Raw genomic sequence first — 23,105 nt, forward strand, 5'->3', positions numbered from 1 at the left:
ACTTTCTGTGGTAATGGAAATGTTCTAAAATATGTCATCCGATGTGTTGCAGGAATCTCATGCGTCTATTGAGCATTTGGAATGCGGCTAGTGTGACTAAGTAATTTTAACTTTATTTGGTTTAAATTTAAATAGCCACATGTGGCTAGTGATTATCATATCAATCAATGCAGGTCAAAGATGGTTGGCCACAAGGCCAGAGAACCTGTGAGACTACACTTCTATTAAGTTGCCGGATAATTTAACAGATGCTGAGGTTACAAAACCAGGATATTTCTCTCTCTAAAGGAGTTCTGTCCAGCAATGGAAGACAAAAATGTAAAACCTCTTTGAAAGATTGTTCTGCTGACAGTGTTGAAGATGGACTATGGGGGCAAGATCAGTGACAAAGAGGCCAGTATGTCAACTGTATTTCAACTAAAACAAAGAACTGACAGAGGGACATTCAGGAACAAATCTAATTGTCCAAATTAAGAGATGAGAGATCTCATCAACAGTACTACTGAAGAAATGCATGAGCAACGTATTAGCAATTTTGACCTGTTGACACTTGGTAATCAATGGGAAATAAAAGTAGAATTGAGAATAATTCCCCATGTCTGGATTATTGTATCATTCACCAAGGGAATACAAGAGAATTATGTTTGGGAAGAAGCGATGAAGTCAGTGGATGTGCAAAGCCTGAAGTGCCTATGAAATATCCAAGTCTGTATATTGACCAGATCGTTGGCAACATATATGGGTCTGAAACGCATGAGGTTGGTTTGGTTAGAAGTTAGAGACACAGAATGGTGAATCATCAGCACGCAGGCAGTATAGGATGACAAACTAGTAGACACGACCATCCAGAAAAGGTGAAGTTAGAAGGGAGCCAAGTACAGATCCTCGACACTCATATTTAAGGAGTAGGGAAAAAAATGACAGGGAATGCAGGTAGGAATGAGAGTAGCCCAAGGAAGTCTGTCTCAGGAAGGCAGATTCTGGGAGTAAACAATAGCAACAAATTATAAAAGGCTGACAATTTTTGAACACTTACTATGTGGCAGACATTTTCCAAGAATTTCATATACAGAAACCCACTTAAACTTTTAAGAGTCCTATAAGGTAGGTTATACGACAGTCCCATTTTATAGATGAAGAAATACAAAAAGGCACAGAAAAGTCCAAGAGTAATAGCTGGTCAAGTAAACAGCTGACCCAGGATGCAGACGAGGCAGTCTGGTTCTAGAGCCTGCACTCTTGACCACTCAGGAAAGAGAAGGAAGTTCAGTAAGTTGGAACTGAAAAGCATTTGAGCATAGCTTTGGTTGGCTAGAGCACACACTAAAATGGGCATGCTCTATAGCTGAGGGGGCCATCAGAAAATGTAAATCCCTTGCCTTTTCGTATGACATACAAGAATGCAAAAAGCAAATTTTTCCACCCTGCTTTAGCCAGGCTTAGTTAGTCTCTCAGGGTAAGGGCAGAGTTGATTCTTAGAAAAATTAAAGTTGGAGAAACACCTACCAAATGGTTTCAAACTAGTTCTCACTTTAAAAAGTCTTTTAAGAATTCACATAATAGATAGGACTTATACACCGTTTTTAAAGAACACTCCTCATGTGATTTTGATGCAGAACCGGGGTTAGGAATACTTGCCTAGCTCTAGTTTACTGAAAAAGTGAGAACCATTTGCTAAAGGACAAACTGATGTTTTACAGGCTTTGGGCTGGTATAAGGCAAATAATAAGCTTTTTGAATTCTACAGAAGAGCAAATATGTCCCCCAAATAATGGATGTACTTTTAAGGTGTAAATTCATTTTACACTACATCTGATTTTATATTTTCTTCGTAACAGTGGGTTATCAGTAACATTCATCCCTTATTACATCTTGGTTAACCAACTATAAATGTATAGGTATGGAGGTTAAAGTTGAAGGGTATCATACTCAATGGTCCCATTTTCTTCGTAAGGCAAAGGAAAAATCATCCTGTTTTACTAGAGCTGGCACTGAATAGAAGGTGGAGGATGGTAGTGGTTTGAAATAGCCACTGAGAAAACCTGTGCATAGAATGAATGATACTCGAAATTCCAATGTGTATGCATGTGTGTATTCAACTGTGTATATAGTTCCCTCAATCATGACTCATTTACTTTTATTATTAGTGTCATAGTTTTTATTTGATTACTGTCATTTCTATCAAAGCTCATTAGAAAAAGAACTGAAGGCCAGAAAGTACAGGAATGAGAAGAAAGGATGCATAAAATAGATGACCCTTTCCTTTTCTGCTCCCCCCCCTGCCAACCAAAACCCAACACTTTTGTGTATACACTGCATAACATTACCCAAACATGGAAAAAACATGTGGCCACAGTGGTTAACAATAGCTACCTCCGGGCTGGGGGTGGAAGGGGGATGGAAAAGGGAAGTGGAGTAGGTAAAAATAAAAACACTAGCAAAATAGAAACAGATCCATGGTACAAAGTGGAACTGATGGAAAAAAAAAAAAAAGAAAACCCACATAAACAAGGGCAGATCAACATAGACTATTTCACTCATTCAGTAAAGATCTGTTCAGTGAAAACACACTGAACTGATACTGATTACGTGGGAATGTATTGTGAGCAATTCTTAATTTGGTCTGCTATAACCTTAGTTTTTAGAATACAGTGAAAGTAAAAGAAGACAAGAGAGCAGACAGAACAGCAGAACTATAGATACTTGCATTGTAATCCTGAGGATAAAGGGAAGAGACTATCATACTTTTGTGTCTGGAAAGGAGGTACATAAACTAGGCTGTCACACACTGTGGACTGAATTGTTACCCAGCCCAGAAATCTTATGTTGAAGCCACTGCCCCCAATGTAACTGTATTTGGAGATAGGGCTTTTAAAAAAGATTGAATGAGGTCCTAAGGGTGGGGTCCTCACCCAATATGACTGGTGTCCACGTGAGGACACAGCAAGAAAGCTGCTGTCTGTAAGCCAAGGGAGAGAGGCCTCAGGAGAAACTACACCTGCCCACACATTACACTTCTAGCCTCCAGAACTCTGAGAAAATTAATTTGTTCCATAAGCCCCTCACCGAGTTTGTAGTACTTTGTTATGGCAGCCCTGAGAGTGATATACATACTTTGGATGAAGTTATCATGGGCACAACAAACGATATTTAAATCTGCTTAATGATGTACAATAAATTAAAAAAAAAATGATTACACAAGGGTATCCCTACTCACTGCCCGCAAGCATCTGAGTGACTGTACTTTTGAGGGATGGCAGTAGGATTCAGAGGCAGAAGTCAACAACTCTGAATAATAAACAAAGACACTGAACTCTGGAGAATTAGGTATAGGAGGAGAAAATCCACCTTAGTCTCAATAAATCTAAAACTAAGAAAACAAATTTGTAGTTACTTCCTTGAAATTGCAACTGAAGGAAATACTGAAGAGCTTCCAACAAACAAGGGATCAGAAGTAAATGGAAGTTAAACAGCATCAATTTAAGGTGCATAAAATGCTACTGTTTTATCTAGTACCGTGGTTCTAAGTTTAGACCAGATTGAAACTTATTGATATAAAAACAAGTTGTTTCCCCAGGTCTTCAAAAAGGTCACTTTTTGAAATAAGTACTCAGGTTCATTAATAGGAATGAATCAACTGGCTTTTAAGCAGAAAGTGAAATACAATAATAATACTTACCTTCAGCACGAGCCACATGATTCCCTGGATGTGTCTTGTGAAGGGAGTAATTTCCATATGGTGTTTGAGCACTTGTGTCTCAGTGGTAAATTATATACATAAACACAACCAACTTTACCATTATGGTAGAATATCATGTAATACTGAAGATACTTTACAAATGCTTTGATGATACATATGGAGTTTTAAAACTTTGGACAAGACCTGAAAACCAATGTAAAATACTACTACTGCTCAGTAGAGAATTTAAAATCTAAACCAAAACACATTTTGGTAGCTCCAATGTGCAAAATCTAACCTTAAAAAAGAAACAGTACCAATTCCTTGTCATTAATACCTCAATAGTACATTGATACCTTGATAGGGAACATTATATAATGGCTTAATATTTTCTTCTTCCTCCTCTGTCCCGGATCTTTTATGAGAGGCACTTATAGAGCGTTCTAAGTTTTGGCGACGCCATAACAAACATACACAGAGTATAATGATATATTTTACTATGCTAACAAAGTATCATTTATAAAGAAATTTTTATAAATTCAAAAATAGGTTATTGGTAACATGATTACCTTTAAAGCATTGATTTTCATTCACAATATGACTTCATTAATCTTAAACAGCAGTTCCATCTACAAAATACTCTACAGCTTTTTCTTTTTGAAAAGAAGGAAAATAAAAGCAGGGAAAGATATTCATAATTTCTAGTTCAACAATATCAACTTCATTTCACAGCATTGATTAGTAGAGAACATTTTCAATTAAAGTGGTATACAATTTACAAAAATAGAATGATTATATAATGCAAAACATTGTCCTCCATTATGAATGTGTGTGTGTGTGTGTGTGTGTGTGTGTGTGTGTGTTTGTGTATACATATACAGATTTTTTATAAGTTTCACTATTAAATAGCCCTTATTCAAGTACTTTTTTCTGGTATCTCTTGAAATAATCACCTTGCTATATTATTTGTAAATATATAAAAAAATAAAAGGTTAATCTAAGAAAAAGTTAAGTTTCAGTGTGGTTGACTTAAATATCAGCCGCTCACTTCAGTGAAAACCTGATTTGAATTCAAAACAGGTTTAGGTGCCATACTGAGTTTAACAACTTAGTCAAAAATATAGATATATTTAAGTGTCAAATACTTAGTAAATTTCCAATGTGCTAACAGAGAAAAATTAAAAGTTTGTATTAATCTATTCATCTATTCATCTGATCTTACACAATCCCCAGACAAAATTCACTTATATATAACTAAAATGATACACTAATATACAATATACCTGCTTACAAACACATAGGTAGCCATAAATAAAACTTTATTCTTTAATTTCATTTACAAGCTACCAAGTATTATGTATCGTACACAGTGCTGAACACTTAAATGGCTGTAGTCATGGAAGGATCCAGACTGAATGGAAAGCTGTAGATAAAGAAAAGATAAAAGCAAACGTAATACTGTAACAGGAAGGTGGCAAAAGCATGGTTTTGCCATAATGAAATCAATCAGATTTGTAATTATACATCAGTTCTGGTTAAAACAAAGTCTGAGCGCCATGCGATTCTCAGCTTTATTGTTTGCAGTCTGGGTAAAGTCTGTATAGTCATTTTGTCTTTTGCAGTTATTAAAATAAAAAAGTTAAAAACTATAGCAGCAACAAGCAAACCCTGTGACAGGAAGGCAAGGGTTAAGAACTAAAAAAAGTTTATACAGTGTGTTTAGGGAAAGTGTGTGCAGTTTATCTTCCATCAGCAGGAGTTCGACTGAGGGACAACATGATTCGGGCAAACCGCTCACAGAGTTCATGTGTGGAATACGAAGGTAACTCCGGTGGCTCATGGAAACCTTTAATCTCAGTAGAACAATCGAGCAGTTTTGGCAGAAAATCTGTCAGCTTCTCTTGGAGGTTTGCTGTAAATAGAAACAATTAGATGTAGCTAAAGATAGAGAGGGATTTATTTAAATTTAAATTAATTTAAATTTAACATGATTTATTAATTTAGATTGGTCAATTGATGTTTCATTTCAAAGTACAATAATTACCATTTGGTGGAGAGGTAAAATATAAATGGCAAGGCAATGTGCACAACTTGGTTTGTAAATAAGGAAAAAAAGTGATGTGAATGTAAAAATATTACAGAATATAAAAAATGATAAAAATGAGTAACATCTAATTCTAACGGCGCTTAATCCCAACAACTGAAGTGCCCACTAGCAGTGGTTAAACTTACATTCCATTTCTTGTCCAAGATAGGAACACCATCGATTTCTCATGTCTTCCACAGCAAGTATATCTTTCTCTTCCATTTCATCCACCAATAACAAGGGCAAAAATGGGACAATAAACTCATTCATGATAATCAGACCATTGTTTACTTCTCGATCCTCTCCAGATTCAAACAGTTCTGCTGCTTGCTCATTTAATTTCTTAATGGAATGAGGAAAAGAAAGAGAGTTTTGTTTCTTTTCTTTAATTAAATAAAAATACTTGTGTTAATACCAAAAACAACATAATAAGTATGTTTACAAACAATATTAGAACAAATTGTAATCGGGAAAAACAATCTCAATCTATTCTAGCATGAAGTCTCTTACAAAAAGCTATGCACACATACAAAACATTGTATGCATACATACAATAACAAAAAACAAAAAGCTTTTGAAACTGGCCAAATTAAGAACTATCCTCCATGGATACAAACCACTAACACTTCGAGTTTTAAAAATACACTCAAATGCAATAAAAGCAGCTGAGAGAAAAATAGTAAGATCACAACCTCCTAATATTCTCATTTGAAAATTTTAAAGACATACTAAAGACTACATTAGCTTATACTATGTAGTTCTACTGAAAGAAAACATTTTACCAGTACACCTACTTAAAGTTGTTTAAAGTACACTTAAACCATGTAACTTATATAGGTTCAAAAATCATACATTCTTGAATACTTTTGTGCATGTGTGTGTATTCTGTATAGGAAAAAAATCACAACTTAGGTGTTCAAAATATGTAACAGAGTGATGTTAATAGTTAAGAATGAAATTCAATCAGAAAAATGTATAAAGATGAAATTTGTGATTTTATACATATTAGCTAACTAGAGAAATAATAACAAAGTACTCCAGACATCTAGAAAGTAATCTAGTGCAAAAAAATTGCTAAAAAACATTTTTTAAAGTTTATGTAACAATAGTATTTCTACACATGAATAGTAAAAATATTGAGGAATAAAAACTACCAATGACTAGGTGAGAGAAAAGGATACTGTATTATAATGAATCTTTTGACATTATGTATACCAAATATACTATATATAAAAACTCAAAAATTCTATTATTTTTCTGGAATAATAATAATAATTCCTCATGCTCTATGCAGCACCTCTTCTCTCACCAAAAAAGGGAATGGTAGAATGATGAAAAAATTTAAGTATAAAAATGTAATTATTTTGATCCTATTTTAAGAACATTTCTGGTTTATCACCTGCAATATTTAGGACTAATAAAGAGGAAGGGATAATAAAGAATGGAGCGCACTCTCACATCTTCAGGGATTAAACCCAGATTATAGACATCATCATGACGCTTTCCCCATCAGAATTTATAGTCAATCACTTACACATGAGTCTGGAAAATGTGTTCAATATAAGACAAAATGATAAAGCAAACATGACCTATGTATATTCAACTTACTAGTAAACATTCTCTTCTATAATGTGATAACAATTCTTCATCATGTCCTCTGTTTGGGCCTTTGGACAAGAGTTCCTTGTTATTCTGATAAGCACAGATAAGGAACAGCAAGGAATCTATATAACTTAAAAATTAAAAGAAACATAGTATTAGTATTTCATCTTTGTTAAAAAAAAGTCAACTACAATTATAAAATACTTTAAGTATACATTTATGTTTTGATTATTCAGAACATTACCAAAAAAATATTGTCTGATGTACTATAAGCCTGAGGACATCTTTTTAGCAATAGCCATATATGAAACCAGTTATACAGTTATGTCATAAAAACAACAAAAAAAAAATGGAACTAGGAATTAAGAAAAGACTGGGAAGGAAAAGCCCATAATTGCTGAATTTAGATAGTTCCAGTCTTCTTTGGTAATTGTTTACCTCATGTCTTCCATTTAGAGTCAAAATTAAGACTGATATGAAAGCCCAGAATCTTTTTTAACAACATGTCATTTTTGTTTGAAGGAAGGATCAGGTTACTCTGTTTCTTTATCACAAACATCATTTGTTTCATTCAATGACCATTCAGGTTTTTTCTATGTGTAGGCACAGTGCTTATCATTGAGAAAAATGTAACTGGTAGAGGGGAGAATATCCAAAGGAGACCCAGGTAGAAAGGGAAAAGAATCCTTCTAAATCTGAAAACTCTAGTGGGATACAAACAAAAACAGTGCATACTAACATAAAAGCTGGCAGTTAGGTCTCTTATATTTGTTATAAGTAGTATTAATATGTTACATTAATGTAAGCCTAGAGGTTATGAAGTTCAAACAAGGCTTTAAAAAGGGAGGAGGGTAAAAATGTTTGAGTATTCTATTTGCCTCTAAAATAATTATCCTCTCTTAATATGCTGCAGGAAATAAATACAGCTATATATTTGTATAACTGAAATATGAACAATATAAGCTATCTCCTTTGTGAGTTTTCCTAATCGTAACATACCTTCTTATGGATTAATTCAGAAAAATGTAACACCCTAAAAGGTGAACTATTATAAAGAAACACTTTTAAAATTCTAGGTTACACTGAGTTTTACTGTTTTATTATTCAATTCCATGTGCTCAAATATAAATCAATTCTATACTTCAATATTAAATGTAGAACTGAAATTAATGACAACTCAAATTACACACCTGAACTATTTCATAAAAAATAAGTTATTTCATAGTTTTTTGAAAAGGCTTCTCCCAGGAATTTGTTTTTGAGAAAACTTACGAATATGGAATTTTATTTTTGAAATAATATAAACATAACCTCAGCTAGAGACCTGTTTTACTTATGAAAGAAAAAAAGAAGGGAGTGATAATAATATTAAATGTTTTACACCACTAAACTGAGGTAGTCTGCTGGCACATCTACCTTTTCTTTTATAGCCATTAAGTTTCCTATTCAAAAGTCTCCCTGATTGACATTCATATCTGGCCTTCAAGACCTGAGTCACCTCTCTATAGCTCTGAAACCATGACCCTGTTCCAATTTTTTACTGAAGTACACAATTTCCATATTTTATCAACAACCTCTGAAGTGCCTACAAACGTATCTTCAAACAAATCAAGAGTAAGACTCAGCAGTCCAGGTACCACATTCTTATTTTAGGATAAAACAAGACCATGTAGCTTGTAGATTCTTTATCCTCATTTATACTATTGTAAAATTATGGTTCCTAAAAACATGATTTCACTTCACTACTCTCAGACTTGGCAACGGACTATCAATCAATATTCCATTCAAGGCTTTCAAGTGCTATGTTTTTATTTTATTTTAAGATTTTATTTATTTATTTGACAGAGAGAGACCCAGCAAGAGAGGGAACACAAGCAGGGGGAGGGGGAGAGGGAGAAGCGATGCGGGGCTCGATCCCAGGACCCTGGGATCATGACCTGAGCCGAAGGCAGACGCTTAACGATTGAGCCACCCAGTCGACCCGTATGTTTTTATTTAAAAAAAAAGTTGGACAGAACTTCTGGTAATATTTTCTAACCTGTTAGCTGTGGTAATTGTTATATTTAAAGTGTAAAATTAACATTTCTTTTTATGATATTCTATAAATATTTGTCACCATTACTAATTTTCTAGTTGACCTTTCCAATTCAGTAACATTTGCTACACCAGAATATTCACTTTCTGAGTAAGTATATATTTGAGAATAAGCAAATTATGAAATTAAAACATACTTCCAAGTTATATCTCAAAGTCCTTTAACAAATGTTAACTAAGAAAAGCTAATATAGAAGTAAATGCAGAGAGCAAGAAAGTGACAGTTTTCATCTTTTTAATTCTCGTTGAGAAAAATAAATACTTCTTGTACTTACCTGATTTCATTAAATTTTACAAGAATAAAGATCTCTATTTCACTTTTTCTCCCTAGTTAATTGTGTGACCTTGAAAAAGTTATTGCATCTCTCTGGAGATATGTGTAAGTAAACACAGTTTCTTTATCTATAAAATGGAAATGCCTGATTGATCTTAGATACTCTGTTCAATTATAAGATCACATTACTATTTTTCTCAGAAATATTAATCTTAAGATATCCTAAAGTGAACCTGAATATTCCTATTAAAGAAATAAAACTATGACCGAAATAAAATAACTCATAAAATGGAGCTACTAATCAAAATACTTTTCTATTACAGTGACCAAAGTGAATTATCTTATAAATTACACAGTATCTGTGATGAGCAGCAGGTGTTGTATGTAAGTGATGAATCACTGAATTCTACTCCAGAAACCAATATTGCACTGTATGTTAACACAATTTAAATTAAAATAAATAAATTACACAAGAACTAGGGCTTTAATAATGTATATTCAAGTATTAACATTATTTTTTAATTCTGGCTAACTTCTAAAACTTTGGTTAAGTGTAAAAGGGATGGGACTGTGCACTGTCCCATAAACAGAGCAGCGCGATCCGACAGAACCTTCTGCAGGGAGTGTTGTGTCTGTGCTAGCCAATACCGGAGCCACCAGCCACAGGCGGCTATTAAACATTCAAAATGCGGCTAGTATGACTAAGAAACTGAATTTTTAGTTTTAAATTTCTTAAATTTAAATTGTCACATGTGGCTGGTGGCAACCAGGATGGCCAGCACAGCTCTAGAAGTAATAGCCTGCGTTGTCATTTAAAAACAAAATTGCATTAACATCTCAGCGGAGGTTTCCTATACTTCATACAAAACAAGAAAAGAAAGAAAAGAGGGAATTCAATAACCCTTTTACTTGAATGCACTATTAGAGAATATTTAAAATATAGCACTTTCTAAAAAAAATCATTAGTCAAGTACATGAATGTTAAAGAATATGAATTAACAAATATGTGGATAACATGTAAATGTAAACGAATAATGTAAGTAAATAAATCAATAACCATCTTTTCTCAATAACATTTAAAAGTAAATAATATTATAGTTAATAAGTAGCGATTCCTTTAAAACCATCTGTAATTTAAATGAAAAATTATCTAAAATGTGTTTGCAGTCACAATTCTTAGAAGACAAGTGATCAATTCTTTACAGTGTTATTTTTTATAGTAACTGGAACTTTGGACAAAGAGATTAGAAACACTATCTCAGACTGAAGTCAAGTTTAGACTCAGAATATGAAAATGGCTGGAGACTGAAGGCAAATGTTCGGAATACAAAGAATTCCGTGTTGGGGTATCAGTTTCTTTGGTCCCCAGCAAACTTCTAGGCTTCAATCTAATCCTATTCCATCCTAAACTTCAACTGTAGTATTTGAGAGCTGATAAAAACAAAGACTAACTAATGCCAACCTTACAGATTTAATTGAAAACAGAAAATATATGGGGTATGTATATATATATATATATATATATATATATATATATATATATATATATATAGGATATATAGAGAGTTAGTATAGAGAACTTTCTATACCAACTATACAATTTCTCTGCAAATCTAAAACTTATAAAATTAAAAGTTTATCAAAAATATATATTGTGAATAAAATATTTTCTATAGATGAGGTCATATCCGAATAGAATTAAGTACAAAAAATAATATTTGACCACTCTGCCTTACCTTTCTTTTTGAAAATTTTCTAGCCCAATTATGAGATACATGGTTGTTTCCCTGAATCTCCTATAATCCTTATGCCACTCCTGTAGGTAAAAAAAATTTTAAAAGAATGCAGAGTAGGATATTAAAACCACAATGAAAACTGTTCATAAAGTAAAGCACTGTTCCGACAACTATTCAAATTAATAGAACCAAAGAATTCAAAATTAAGATAAACTAGACCTAAGTCAAGACTTTCATTTTTGATACACAAGATTACTTTATTAGTATAATAATAAATGTAGAAATTATTAGAAATTAATGAGGAATTAAATAATGATTGACTGTAACAGAAATACAAAGGCAAGATAATCTACCGTGTTTTCTGTCTCTCAAAAATTCTTCGGTATAAAGGTATATTATTAAAATATTATTATAGATGTACAGCACATTGGATGTAGGAGGTAAATGAAGTTACTACTCTAACAGAATCAATACTGAAGACTATTATTTGATGAAGAACGTTAAGGAACTAAAAGAAAAATGTTATAATAAATTTATTTAACCTTTTAATTTTGGACATTTATGCTAATTTTATTTTAAATATGGTAGCTGAATAGTTTACTCATCTGAGATATGGTGAGAAGAATAGAAGCATGTCACATTTCAACTGCCTCTCCCTCCAAAAACCTAATTATTGGGCATGTAATAGGACTCAACAATTCAGAATTGACACCCTCTAGCTAGAAAACAAAAATCACGATTTCTCTTTAACTTATTTGAAAAAAAAAAAAACCTGTTTCAAGAAAAACCGTAACTAAATTCAATACAGGATTTAATAAATAATTAAAGTTAGCTTTTCTGGGAAAGTATTCAAATTGGCCACTCTACTGTCATTAGAATTGCCTGATAAGTTGTGAGTAAGCTTTTTCTGTAAACACCTAGCCAGTAAGTGTTTTAGGCTTTGCAGGTCTTGCAGTCTCTGTTTTCACTATTCAACTCTGTGACTATAGTGTAAAAACATTCATACACAATATGTAAACAAATAGTTGTGTTCCAATAAAATTGTTTTATAAAAACTGGTGGTGGGCTGAATTTGGTCTGTGGGCCGTTTGCTGAGTTGTGACTCAGAGCAAGATAAAGATATGCAGGACACACAGAATCCAAACACATGTCATGGAAGTACGTTTAAGACTTAATGGCTCTGCAGTTAGAATATGAGGAGTGTTCAGAACAAAAATATGTTGAATCCAATCAGATGAAGCAACCCTGGGGAGAGAATGCAGAGTCAAATCATAATTAAAAATCAAGTCCCATGTAACTGGAATCTTAGAACAAACAGAGCGAGTAACCCACTTGCTTGTCATCTCTGGCATATATGTGTACATTTATTTGTGCATATGTTCTCAGATTTTTCATTCTGCTATATTGTTCTAAATTACCTACCCTTATGCTATTATTATTATAAAGCATAATGGTTAAGAATGGTATCTCCTGATTTCTAGTAGAATAAGCTTTCCTACCTTGTTCTTCAAGAATGTCTGAGCTAGAATGAGATTTTGCATTTCATAAATTTTTTTTTTAAGTTCTATTTAAGTAATCTCTATACCCAACATGGGGCTCAAATTCATGACGCCGAGATCAAGAGTTGCACGCTATACTGACTGAGCCAACCAGGCACCCTCATAAAATCTTTGAAATCAGCTTATCAAGCTCCATCACACAACTTGCTAGAAGTTTGACAGGGACTGCACAGAATCAATAAACTACCCTGGGGTAAAATGGCATCTTTTTCTTTTTTTAAACATTTATCTTTTGAGAGAGGGAGCACGAGCAGGGGAAGGGCCAGAAGGAGAGGGACCAGCAGACTACCTGCTGAGCAGGGATTGTGATGCTGGGCTCGACCCCGGGACCATGACCTGAGCCGAAGTCAGATGCTTAACCGACTGAGCCACCCAAGGCAGTCCAAAATGGCATCTTTACAATACCAAGTTGTCCAAACATAATATGAATATCCATTTATTCAGGTCTTCTTTAATGTCTCCTAAAGTCATGCACAACTTTTGCTAAATTTATTTCTAGTTACTGCACACTTTTCGATGCTATTATAAATGATGTCATTTTTAAAATTTTTACTTTCTGATTATCTGCCGCTGGGTTAACGGAATCAGACTGGTGTTTGACATAGGTTCTGCATGTTGCAAAACTCTATTATTATTTCCAATTAATTTATCTTCAGATTTTTTTGTATTTTCTACATGTAAAATCTCCAAATAATAACTTTGTTTCTTCTTTTCCAATCTTTTACTTTTTGCTTATTTTTGTTGCCTTGCTGCCCATTTGAATTTCCAGTACAATTTTGAATAGAAGTGGTTACAGACATCCCTGTCTTTCCTGATTACAAAGGAAAGCTTTCAATGCTCACAATTCTATACATTTGCTAGTTTTGTTGTTTTTTGAGACACTCTTTAGCAGATTAAAGTAGTTGCACCTTGTATTCCAGGTTAGCTAAGGGTTTTCATCAAAAATGAATATTTTTCTTTATGTTAATGTGGTGAATGACAGTAATTATTTAAGGGAATCAATCTAAAGTAATTAAGTTTGTAAATGGGACCAAACATTAATCAAAGACACTATGAAATCAACTTAAAATTGACTAGATTTATAAATTAAAAAAGACAATGTGTTGGGATGCCTGGGCTCAGATGGTTAAGTGTCTGCCTTCAGCTTGGGTCATGATCCCAGGGTCCTGGGATGGAGTACCATAATGGGCTCCTTGCTAAGCAGGGAGCCTGCTTCTCCCTCTGCCTGCCGCTCCCCCTGCTTGTGTGACCGCTCACTTGCTCTCTCTCTCTCTCTCTGACAAATAAGTAAATAAAACCTTTTAAAAAAAAAAGTAAAAAAAAAAAAAAAGACAATGTATAAAGTTAAATTTAAAAGTCTGAAGAAATACTAGGTGTCTGAATTGGTAAATTAAAAAAAAAAAGTATTAATTTTAAAGCCAAAGTTAACACAAAGAGAAATTTGTGTACAAAAATTACCATGAGCATGATGAGTGTGCATGCATGCTCTCTCTCATATGTACAACACTGTCCAATAATGACAAATGTATATGGCATACAATGATTAAAAGCAAGTTTGCAACTTCCTCCCCAAAATATGTGATGAGGCAAAGAAAAAATACAGCATGGCTTCAGTGACCATAATAGCATTTAAGAATGCAGGTTCTGTTAAATTAAAAAAAAAAAAAGGATGAAGGTTGTGTTAACCAAGCTGTAATCTGCTAGCTGTGAAATAATCTGCTAGCTGTGAAAACTTTGGGCAGGTTACTTTACCCTCTCTATGCCTTATTCTTTCTTGTGCTCAGCTGTGCTGAAATGATCAGTGAACTACAGAATTCCTCCATCTATAGTTCAACCTCTCAAAGGGCCCATTACCTCATATTCCTCCAAGTTTACTTCTTCAGGTTTTATCATTTCAAGTTTGGCTTGAGCAACTTTCATTATGTTGTGACACCTTCAAATAAAAGAAATGCATTCCTAAATCAAAAGCAAAATTCATAAAAACTGAAAAATATGTGACACAAAACTAAACTACCCAACACATATGAAAATAAAATCCAGTCATTAAGCAATACTTTTTTGAGGAAGCAACTCCCAAATAACCTTAATTGAAAATGTTTTTTGGATCAATGTTGGATAGTTACAAAGTAGATAAAGAAGACAGCATCAATAATTCTAACTCAAATTTACCATGTTATATTTACATACGGCTTTTAAATTACATTCTATCAACACATATTGCACAAGTAAAAAATGAAATGTGTTTTTTTATAATGTGTATCTATTAAGCAAGCTTAAGAAACATTAAATCTCATTTTCCCCTTTCAAATGGCACTATTCATAGAAAGCAAAAAAGGAACTCAAAAAGTGCGTATCATTTCAGGTAGTTAAGAGACATTCTTATGCATAAAATCATTGTTAAAGAAATCTCTGCAGAATATATTTAGTTATCACATGGATCTTACTCTTTCAAGTATAAGAGAAATTAGACTATCAAAACAAATTGACCAATTTTCAGTCCCCAGGACAAAAATTGCAAGAGTGAAAAGTCAGCGTGATTACCCCATGAATATTTCCCCCAAATTCAATAGCATATATTCACTGGAATACAGTGTACCAGCAACCCAAATAATAAGGGTTATAATCTGTCTTATTTCTGAGCTTTGTGGTGGTTATATGTAAAATAAGTGATGCTCCTACTACTAATAATAAAGTAGTAATAGCTAACATTCACTGAGCACTTTATTGTCTATCAAATACTGTTCAAGCCATTTACTTGTATTACTTCACTTAATCTGAAATTTCACAGCAGACACATGGTAAAGCAGGAATTTAATTCTGAATGCTTTGTTTTCCACATATTCTCCTCTGCTATACATATTTTTAATTCAGTATTTTTGAGATATTCATGAAAAGATAATCATTTCAGAATTAAAATGGACTACAATGAATTCCAAGGTAACATAAATGTCTCTGTACTCTAAAATAACGTCCAGTAGTTGGATCTTTACCCAAGGTCTAAATTTTTTTAATAGTATTCATTCTAACTAGATTATATTTTAATTTCTTAATGTTAGTTAAAAAAAATTCTAGGGATTTTATACAAATTTCTATGGGAAAACATTTTTCGGTAAACCAAAACATAGTAGATCCTTAAATAACATGGGTTTTGAGGGTGCACTTACAACCAATTTTTTACAGTATTGTGTGTTTTTTCTTTCTTATGATTTTAATAACATTTTCCTTTCTTTAGCTTACTTTGTGGTAAGAATACAGTATATAATACATATAACATACAAAATATATGCTAAGCAACTGTTTAATGTTATCAGTAAGGCTTCCAGTCAACGGTAGATTATTAGCAGTTAAGTTCTGGGGGAGTCAAAAATTATACACTTTATGTGCAGATTTTTGACTGCACAGAGAGTCACTCCCCTGATCTCCACATTGTTCAAAGGTGAACTGTAATTTAACCATTTTAAGGCTTCTCTTGATATCAGAGGGCATTATTTTATTTGTGTATACATTTAAATACTTTTCTTTAGTGATTCTCAAACACATATTTTGTATGTCATCACTTGTGGGAGGTGCTACCATCATTTAGCAGGTAGAGGTCAGGAACACTGCTAAATATCCTACAAGTTATAGGACAGCCCCCCCCACAATAAAGAACAATCTGACTCAAATATACATACTGCAGAGATTGAGAAATTCTTTATTTCTCTAAAATATTGAGTCCCCAAAGGGCAATGATTATATTCTTCCGTAAATCTTTGTTGCTTAGCTCAGTACCTTAGTCAATAATTAAAATATACTAAAACAAACTAAATTATTTTCAACTCAAACTTTTAAAGGTCATGACCATAAACTCCAAAGAAAGTACAAAGCAACTGTTCAAATTAAGTGAAGTCAAGTTTTGTGCTGTATTTACTGAAACAGGTCTTTGTGTAGGTATAAAATAAGTATTAAAAAACTGCATAGAAAGCTATTTTTAAAAAAAGATAATTTGAGCATATGAGTTCAATATTTCACATTTTAAATTACCTTTCATCAAAACTCAAGTTTCTATCTCCAAATTGTTCTAGCAATGTTTTCTCAATGATTTTCTTTGGTGCTTGGTTCTGGATAAAATAGACCACTACATGATGTAAACGATAATCTGTTTCTGGTGGGGTATCTTCTTGGGCCAATTTAACCAATCTTGAATACTCCAACTTAATTGCCTAGAAAATGTAACAAATGCCAATTTTGGTTAATTGTAATAATTAAAATCCTTCAATATTACAGCTTTAATTATTCTTGTGTTCAAAAATGCTTTTTTCTTTTAAAGTATTACAAAGAAGGTAGTACATCTAAAAATACTGTCCCATGTTCTACAGTTTAAAAAGAACTTTCTAACACTGACCATATGTGTACTTCCTTATCCCTTCACTGTAATAATGTTTTTTTGTTTTCATATAGAGAAGTATTAAACTAAACAATACACCTAAGTGCACTATCAGAGTCTGGTCAGTCTACTCAGAAGCGTCCTACGACTGTGATACTCAATATCCCTTCTCCTATGCTTTCCAGAATCAGTTTCATGTATATCTTGAATATCCCCAAATTTTAGGGTTGAAATACAGCTTCCTGGAATGCCCATATCTGAAAGAAAATGGCTGGTTCTTATATGTATAATAATACCACTATAATTACCTTTTAGCTGAAGAGTCTAAAAATAAAGAATGAAAAAGTAAGCCCTGAGACTCTAGTTACTGCAGACTGAATTCCTTGTTGCTTCAAAAATATTTGAAATTTATTTGTGTAATAATTAATGAATATTATCACTATTATCACCTTATGCTTGAAATTCCTTTTTTTTATAAACAGAACTCAGAATTTATAACAGGAAATAATACTGACATGTTTCTACACATGAGCAAACCATTTGGAAGATACTGGCGAATACAGAAATAAATGTAGGGTTATATATCAAATACTGCTGTATACAAGAAACCTGTATAATTAATAATAATACTTTTTACAATATTCATTTATATTGGACTTATATCTAAATCCTAGCTTTATTAACTGTAAAACATTATGGGGCCACATGCAAAATAAGTTACAAAAAAAATCAATTTTCTAGTTGTTTTTGTTTGTTTTTTTTAAGTATGCCTTTCTTAAGCAATTCTTGACCATCCAGATACTATGCTATATTTTATAGAAGGGAGAAAATGTAACTGACAAACATTAAGTGAAACATTCTAGTTATACATTCTTATATATGATTAAAGGGAAGGCTAATAAGTCCTTTCTATATAACTTAGCATTATAAACGGAATTATTACTTTATAGCTAAAATAATTTTTTTTTTGTTATACATGCTGTGGTTAAAAATAGCCAGGAAAACTATATTTTGACATGTAGGATTATTAAGGCTCACTTCAATGCAAACCTAACTAGCACACATAGGCTTAGATTAGAACAATAAAATCTTCTCATTTTCCCAATTTGAAAAAAAAGGGGGTACATATTCATTTAATAACGAAACTATACTGAATTTGAGAATAAATATAAAACAAAAACAGTAACAGTTCTTCCTTATTATAGTCTTCAGACAATGACTGTCAAACTATTCCAAGTTCTTTTGAATATTTAAGTATTTCAGATATCATGCTTTTGGCCAAAATTAGTATGGCCAAAATAAAATAAATTCGTATTGAGTCTCTTAAAATAGTATTATAGGTTTAGAGATAAGGAATTACAACACTAAAATGGTTACATATATTTTACCTACGTTCAAAATAGAGACACTATATTTTTCGTAAAGAGCAAATAGATTTCTATTAGCAAGCTAGAATACATATCTTTTATTCTAAAATTATGTTTATCTCTTAATTTTGTTCTATTTAAGCTTCTCCCAATTTACACAAGTAAATGCCAAAGTTAAAATCTATAGATATTTAAACCAGTAAAGGTAAAAAGGCACATACATTTTAAATTTCTACAAGTAATTTTTCAAACACAAAAAAAACCATTTTACCAGCACAAATTATTTTTTATAATTATCAATTATTTTTATTTATGAACTTATTTCTAAAAAAGTTTTCTGATGTTTAAATATACTGCAATCATATCTATTCCTTCAAAAATTTCAACAGATGTTCCATGCCAGTATATTTAGCAGAGTTCTTCACTATTTATCATTATGAGTAAAGTTAACACTGCTGAGTTGTCAAATTTGATTCAGACTACTTCCTCAGAATCCTGCCCTAGAATTATTCTTGTCCTTTCCATACTTTGGCTGCCTATGAATGTAATTATTTAAGTTAACTACCACAGATACTGCAATGAAACCATCAAACATTTACAAGATGAAATGGAATACTGTCATTAGGTGACAGAATTGCTTTGCAATTAATTTTTAAAAAGTCTCTTTCACCAGACCTTTAACATGGTCCCGGTAATCAGGCCCAAAGTTATCTATTCAGTCTTATTTCCTATGACTCTTCAACAAAGACTTCCTTCCACTTAGGTCAGGCTTGTCTTCCCACAGATGCACATGAGCCCTTGTTTCTTCTTCTTCTTCTTCTCTAAACGCATGCTGTCCTTTCTTGTTTGTTCCTCATCTATCTATAGATGACCCATTCAATAAGTCTAGTTTTCTTTCTCTTTTGAAATCTTCAGTTGCAAAGATCCAAATGACTACTACACCTAGACTTTACCTTTCTAAATCATATTATAAAATCATACTCTAAATGTATAATTTTTACACTTTATTCTGCTATAACTGTATACATACATCAGAAGATACCAAATATATAAACATACCATATATTCTGAAGGCAGAAAAATCTAAGGGAAAATCAGACCAAGATTCAGAAAGCTAGGTATACCATTTATTAATTGTGATATAAAACAAGGCACAAAGTTCTCCAAGTCTTAATGCTCTTATCTCTGAAATAAGGTTAGCTGACTTCAAAGAGAGTGTGTATCTATGTGTGAGTATGCTCATAAATTAAATGTTTATAGACTATTTTTTAAAAACTGACAGTATACCAAAAGATGGAAGAACATCTACTTCAAATTCCAGAGGATTGTAATCATATAGGCTATATGATTTGATCACAATGCAATACATACAGGAATTAAAAATAAAGACAACTCCCAAACTAAGCTCTTAGGAATTAAAATAATACTGTCTTTAAATTATTCTTGGGCCAAAGGAATCAAAATTATATTAATATTGGAATCACAAGATATCAAAACCTATAGGACACAGCCAGACTGGTAGTCAAAGGAAAATTCCAATTTAACCAGTATAGAAAAAGTACAGTTCAAGAAGCAGAGGGGGAGGGGGTCGGGTGGGGTGGGGTGGGGTGGGAGAAGAGAGGAGAGAAAATAAACTAAAGGTAGAAGAAATAAAATAATGTGGCAATTAGATAAAAAAGTCAAAAGCTTTTCTTTCCAAAAAGCTAATGGAAAACCAAAGTATGGGAAAACACTCTCCACCACATGTAAGGTGACAATACCGAAAATACTAAAACAAACAAACAAAAAGCTTTAAAATTTGTTTTAAAAAAATAATACATATAACCTTATGCCAATAAACTACATATTTTTAATTAAACAGATGATCATCTAGGAGAATATAAATTACCTGAATTGGTTTAAAAGGTAGAAAAACTACCAAGTTCTTGAAGAGACCCAGTAAAGCTACAGAAGAACTGAAAAGGTTGCCCAAGATCTGTACCCGATAAAGGAATCAGGCCAATATTGTTTTAGAACTGTGCTGTTACGTCAAATCTTCAAGGATCAAATGATTTCTCTATCTACACTACTCCAAAGCCTGAGAAAAGGGAAAAGTCTCCTTAATGATTACACAAGGCCAGTATAATCTGAATATAAAATATTGACAAATATAACAAAGGAAACTGGAGATCAATTTATCTATGAACACAGATGCTAACTTCATCCATTTTTGATAAACTATATTGTGTACAAAAAGAATATATAAAAACAGACAATGTTTACAATGTTTAAAAAAGGAGGGTCAATGTTAAAATCTTTACATTCTAAGGATTAAGGATTACAAAGAAATCTGTTCACATCTCAAACAGATACATTAGAATATTTCTAAATTCCGGGCACCTGGGTGGCTCAGTTGGTTAAGCGACTGCCTTCGGCTCAGGTCATGATCCTGGAGTCCCGGGATCGAGTCCCGCATCGGGCTCCCTGCTCAGCAGGGAGTCTGCTTCTCCCTCTGACCCTCTTCCCTCTCGTGCTATCTTTCATTCTCTCTCAAATAAATAAATAAAATCTTTAAAAAAAAAAAAAGAATATTTCTAAATTCCAACACCAGTTTTGAAGAAACTCTTTTAACTATGAATTTGAGAAAGTGTTTTTAAATTTGTAAAGGAAAATCTATTTAAAAAAAACAATGCTATACATCATACTTGAAAATAAAACACTAGAGACAAATCCATTAATATCAGAAAGTAAGCAAAGGAGCTTATTACTAAAATTATTTTCATATTTAACTATATTCTGAAAAATCTGGTTAACATAATAAAAACAGAAATGAAATAAAAAGTCTAATGGAAATTATCCCAATTATGAGATAATTATTGGGAGCCAATGTACTGAAATAATTACAAGAATCAACTAAAAAATTATTAGAAAACAAAAGAGCCCCATAAGGTAACTGAATACAATATAAACAAAATTAATTAGCTGTCCCACTACCTACCCTACCAATAACCTGGTAGAAGAAGCAGGGGTAAGTGACTCAATTCATAAAAACAAATCTATTTTATACGTTTATTGTATCTGTGATTGAGCTGGTGACTCTTCCTAAAAAAGAGGTTAAACCTTAGCAAGTCCACTTACTCAGATATAAGTTTCATTCTCCAATTTATCTTCTTATCAGTAAAAACCAACATTTCATCACATGGTTTACCAGTAGCAAACACATATAACATTTTAAAAACTGATCTAATCATAATACATATGGAAGTCAATTTTTAGAAACAGGCAGAGTTGAAAATCTTCTCATAACCAAAAAGCTAATATAAAATAAACCCAATAAAGACATTTTTGGTAATGTGACAGAAGATATATAGATATGTCTACATTACCATAGTATACTATAATTATATATAATTATGTATAATAAAATAAAATATTAAAAATAAAAATTAATATACTATATCTAATTTAAGCAAACAGTAAGACAGAAGCAGCTATCATATGTTAGTTACTGTGTTATGTATATATTTTGTGAATTAATACTGACTGTTGAGATAATGATTAGAATCAATGGCCAAGAAAACAGAACATGTTTAAATAGGGCAATCACTGCAGAAGGAACAAAAAAAAAATTATCAAAAAAATCTACAACCAAAAAAGGGGCTAGGCTCATTATGGTTTTACAAGTTCTAACTTACTCTTATGGAATAGATAATTCCTATGTAAACTACACCAGAGTATAAGAAAAACAGAAAAGCTTTCACTTACTAAAGCTAACCTAAGCATAAAATCAAACCTGATGAAGATAGCACAAAAAAGAAAAATACATTTTTAATAATAGAGAATGTAGAAAACCCAAATAAAATGCTGAGTAGTGTGTACATATGAATTCATAAAAATAAAAATTTACTAAGAAAAGTGCTTTAAGAAACTACTGCAGAAAATTTACAATACCTTGAGTCAAAGAAGACTTTTTGTATAGCAATGAAACTCCAGAATCCAGAAAGGAGCAGAAAGATTTGAAAGCACAGTGTTTTTATAAACTTCTTTATGAAAAAAAGGTATCATAAACTAACTCAAACAGAAATGGCAGACTGGGAAAAAACAGGACATAGATCCATAAAGAGAGTAATACATAATAAATGAATACTAAATGCCTTCACTTTGAGAATGCCCACAATATATTTCTGAGTGATATAAGTTACAAAGTAATATGAATAGTAAAATGAAAAATGAAAAAAAATTCCCTGTATGACTGTATAAACAAAAGGAAAAAATAAGAAAGGTTACACAGTGATCACAGTGGTTACACAGGTCAGTGGCAGACTGCATTATTAGTTTTAATTTAGACACCTATATATTACTG

General features: G+C 32.3%; 1 protein-coding gene across 4 annotated transcripts in view; it reads right to left on the minus strand.

Annotated features, from left to right (window-relative positions):
• Positions 1-4,981: 4,981 nt before the first annotated feature.
• The window catches only part of USP25 (ubiquitin specific peptidase 25), a 126,500-nt gene continuing 108,376 nt past the window's right edge, over positions 4,982-23,105 (minus strand). For 3 of the 4 annotated variants that reach the window (XM_028113855.2, XM_088024217.1, XM_028113837.2), the window contains 6 exons: positions 17,054-17,232; positions 14,885-14,963; positions 11,472-11,551; positions 7,374-7,497; positions 5,912-6,107; positions 4,982-5,591 (listed from right to left, as the gene is read on the minus strand). In XM_028113855.2, coding sequence (XP_027969656.1) covers positions 5,419-5,591; positions 5,912-6,107; positions 7,374-7,497; positions 11,472-11,551; positions 14,885-14,963; positions 17,054-17,232 — 831 coding nt within the window. In that variant the 3' untranslated portion in view covers positions 4,982-5,418. Of the gene's footprint in view, positions 5,592-5,911; positions 6,108-7,373; positions 7,498-11,471; positions 11,552-14,884; positions 14,964-17,053; positions 17,233-23,105 lie in introns of those variants that run through there. The other variant, XR_015768425.1, reaches the window with a different exon arrangement.

Source organism: Eumetopias jubatus, unplaced genomic scaffold (assembly GCF_037043125.1).
Source record: "Eumetopias jubatus isolate StellerSeaLion01/CBP00866 unplaced genomic scaffold, mEumJub1_p1.0 scaffold_1, whole genome shotgun sequence".
NCBI lineage: Eukaryota > Metazoa > Chordata > Mammalia > Carnivora > Otariidae > Eumetopias > Eumetopias jubatus.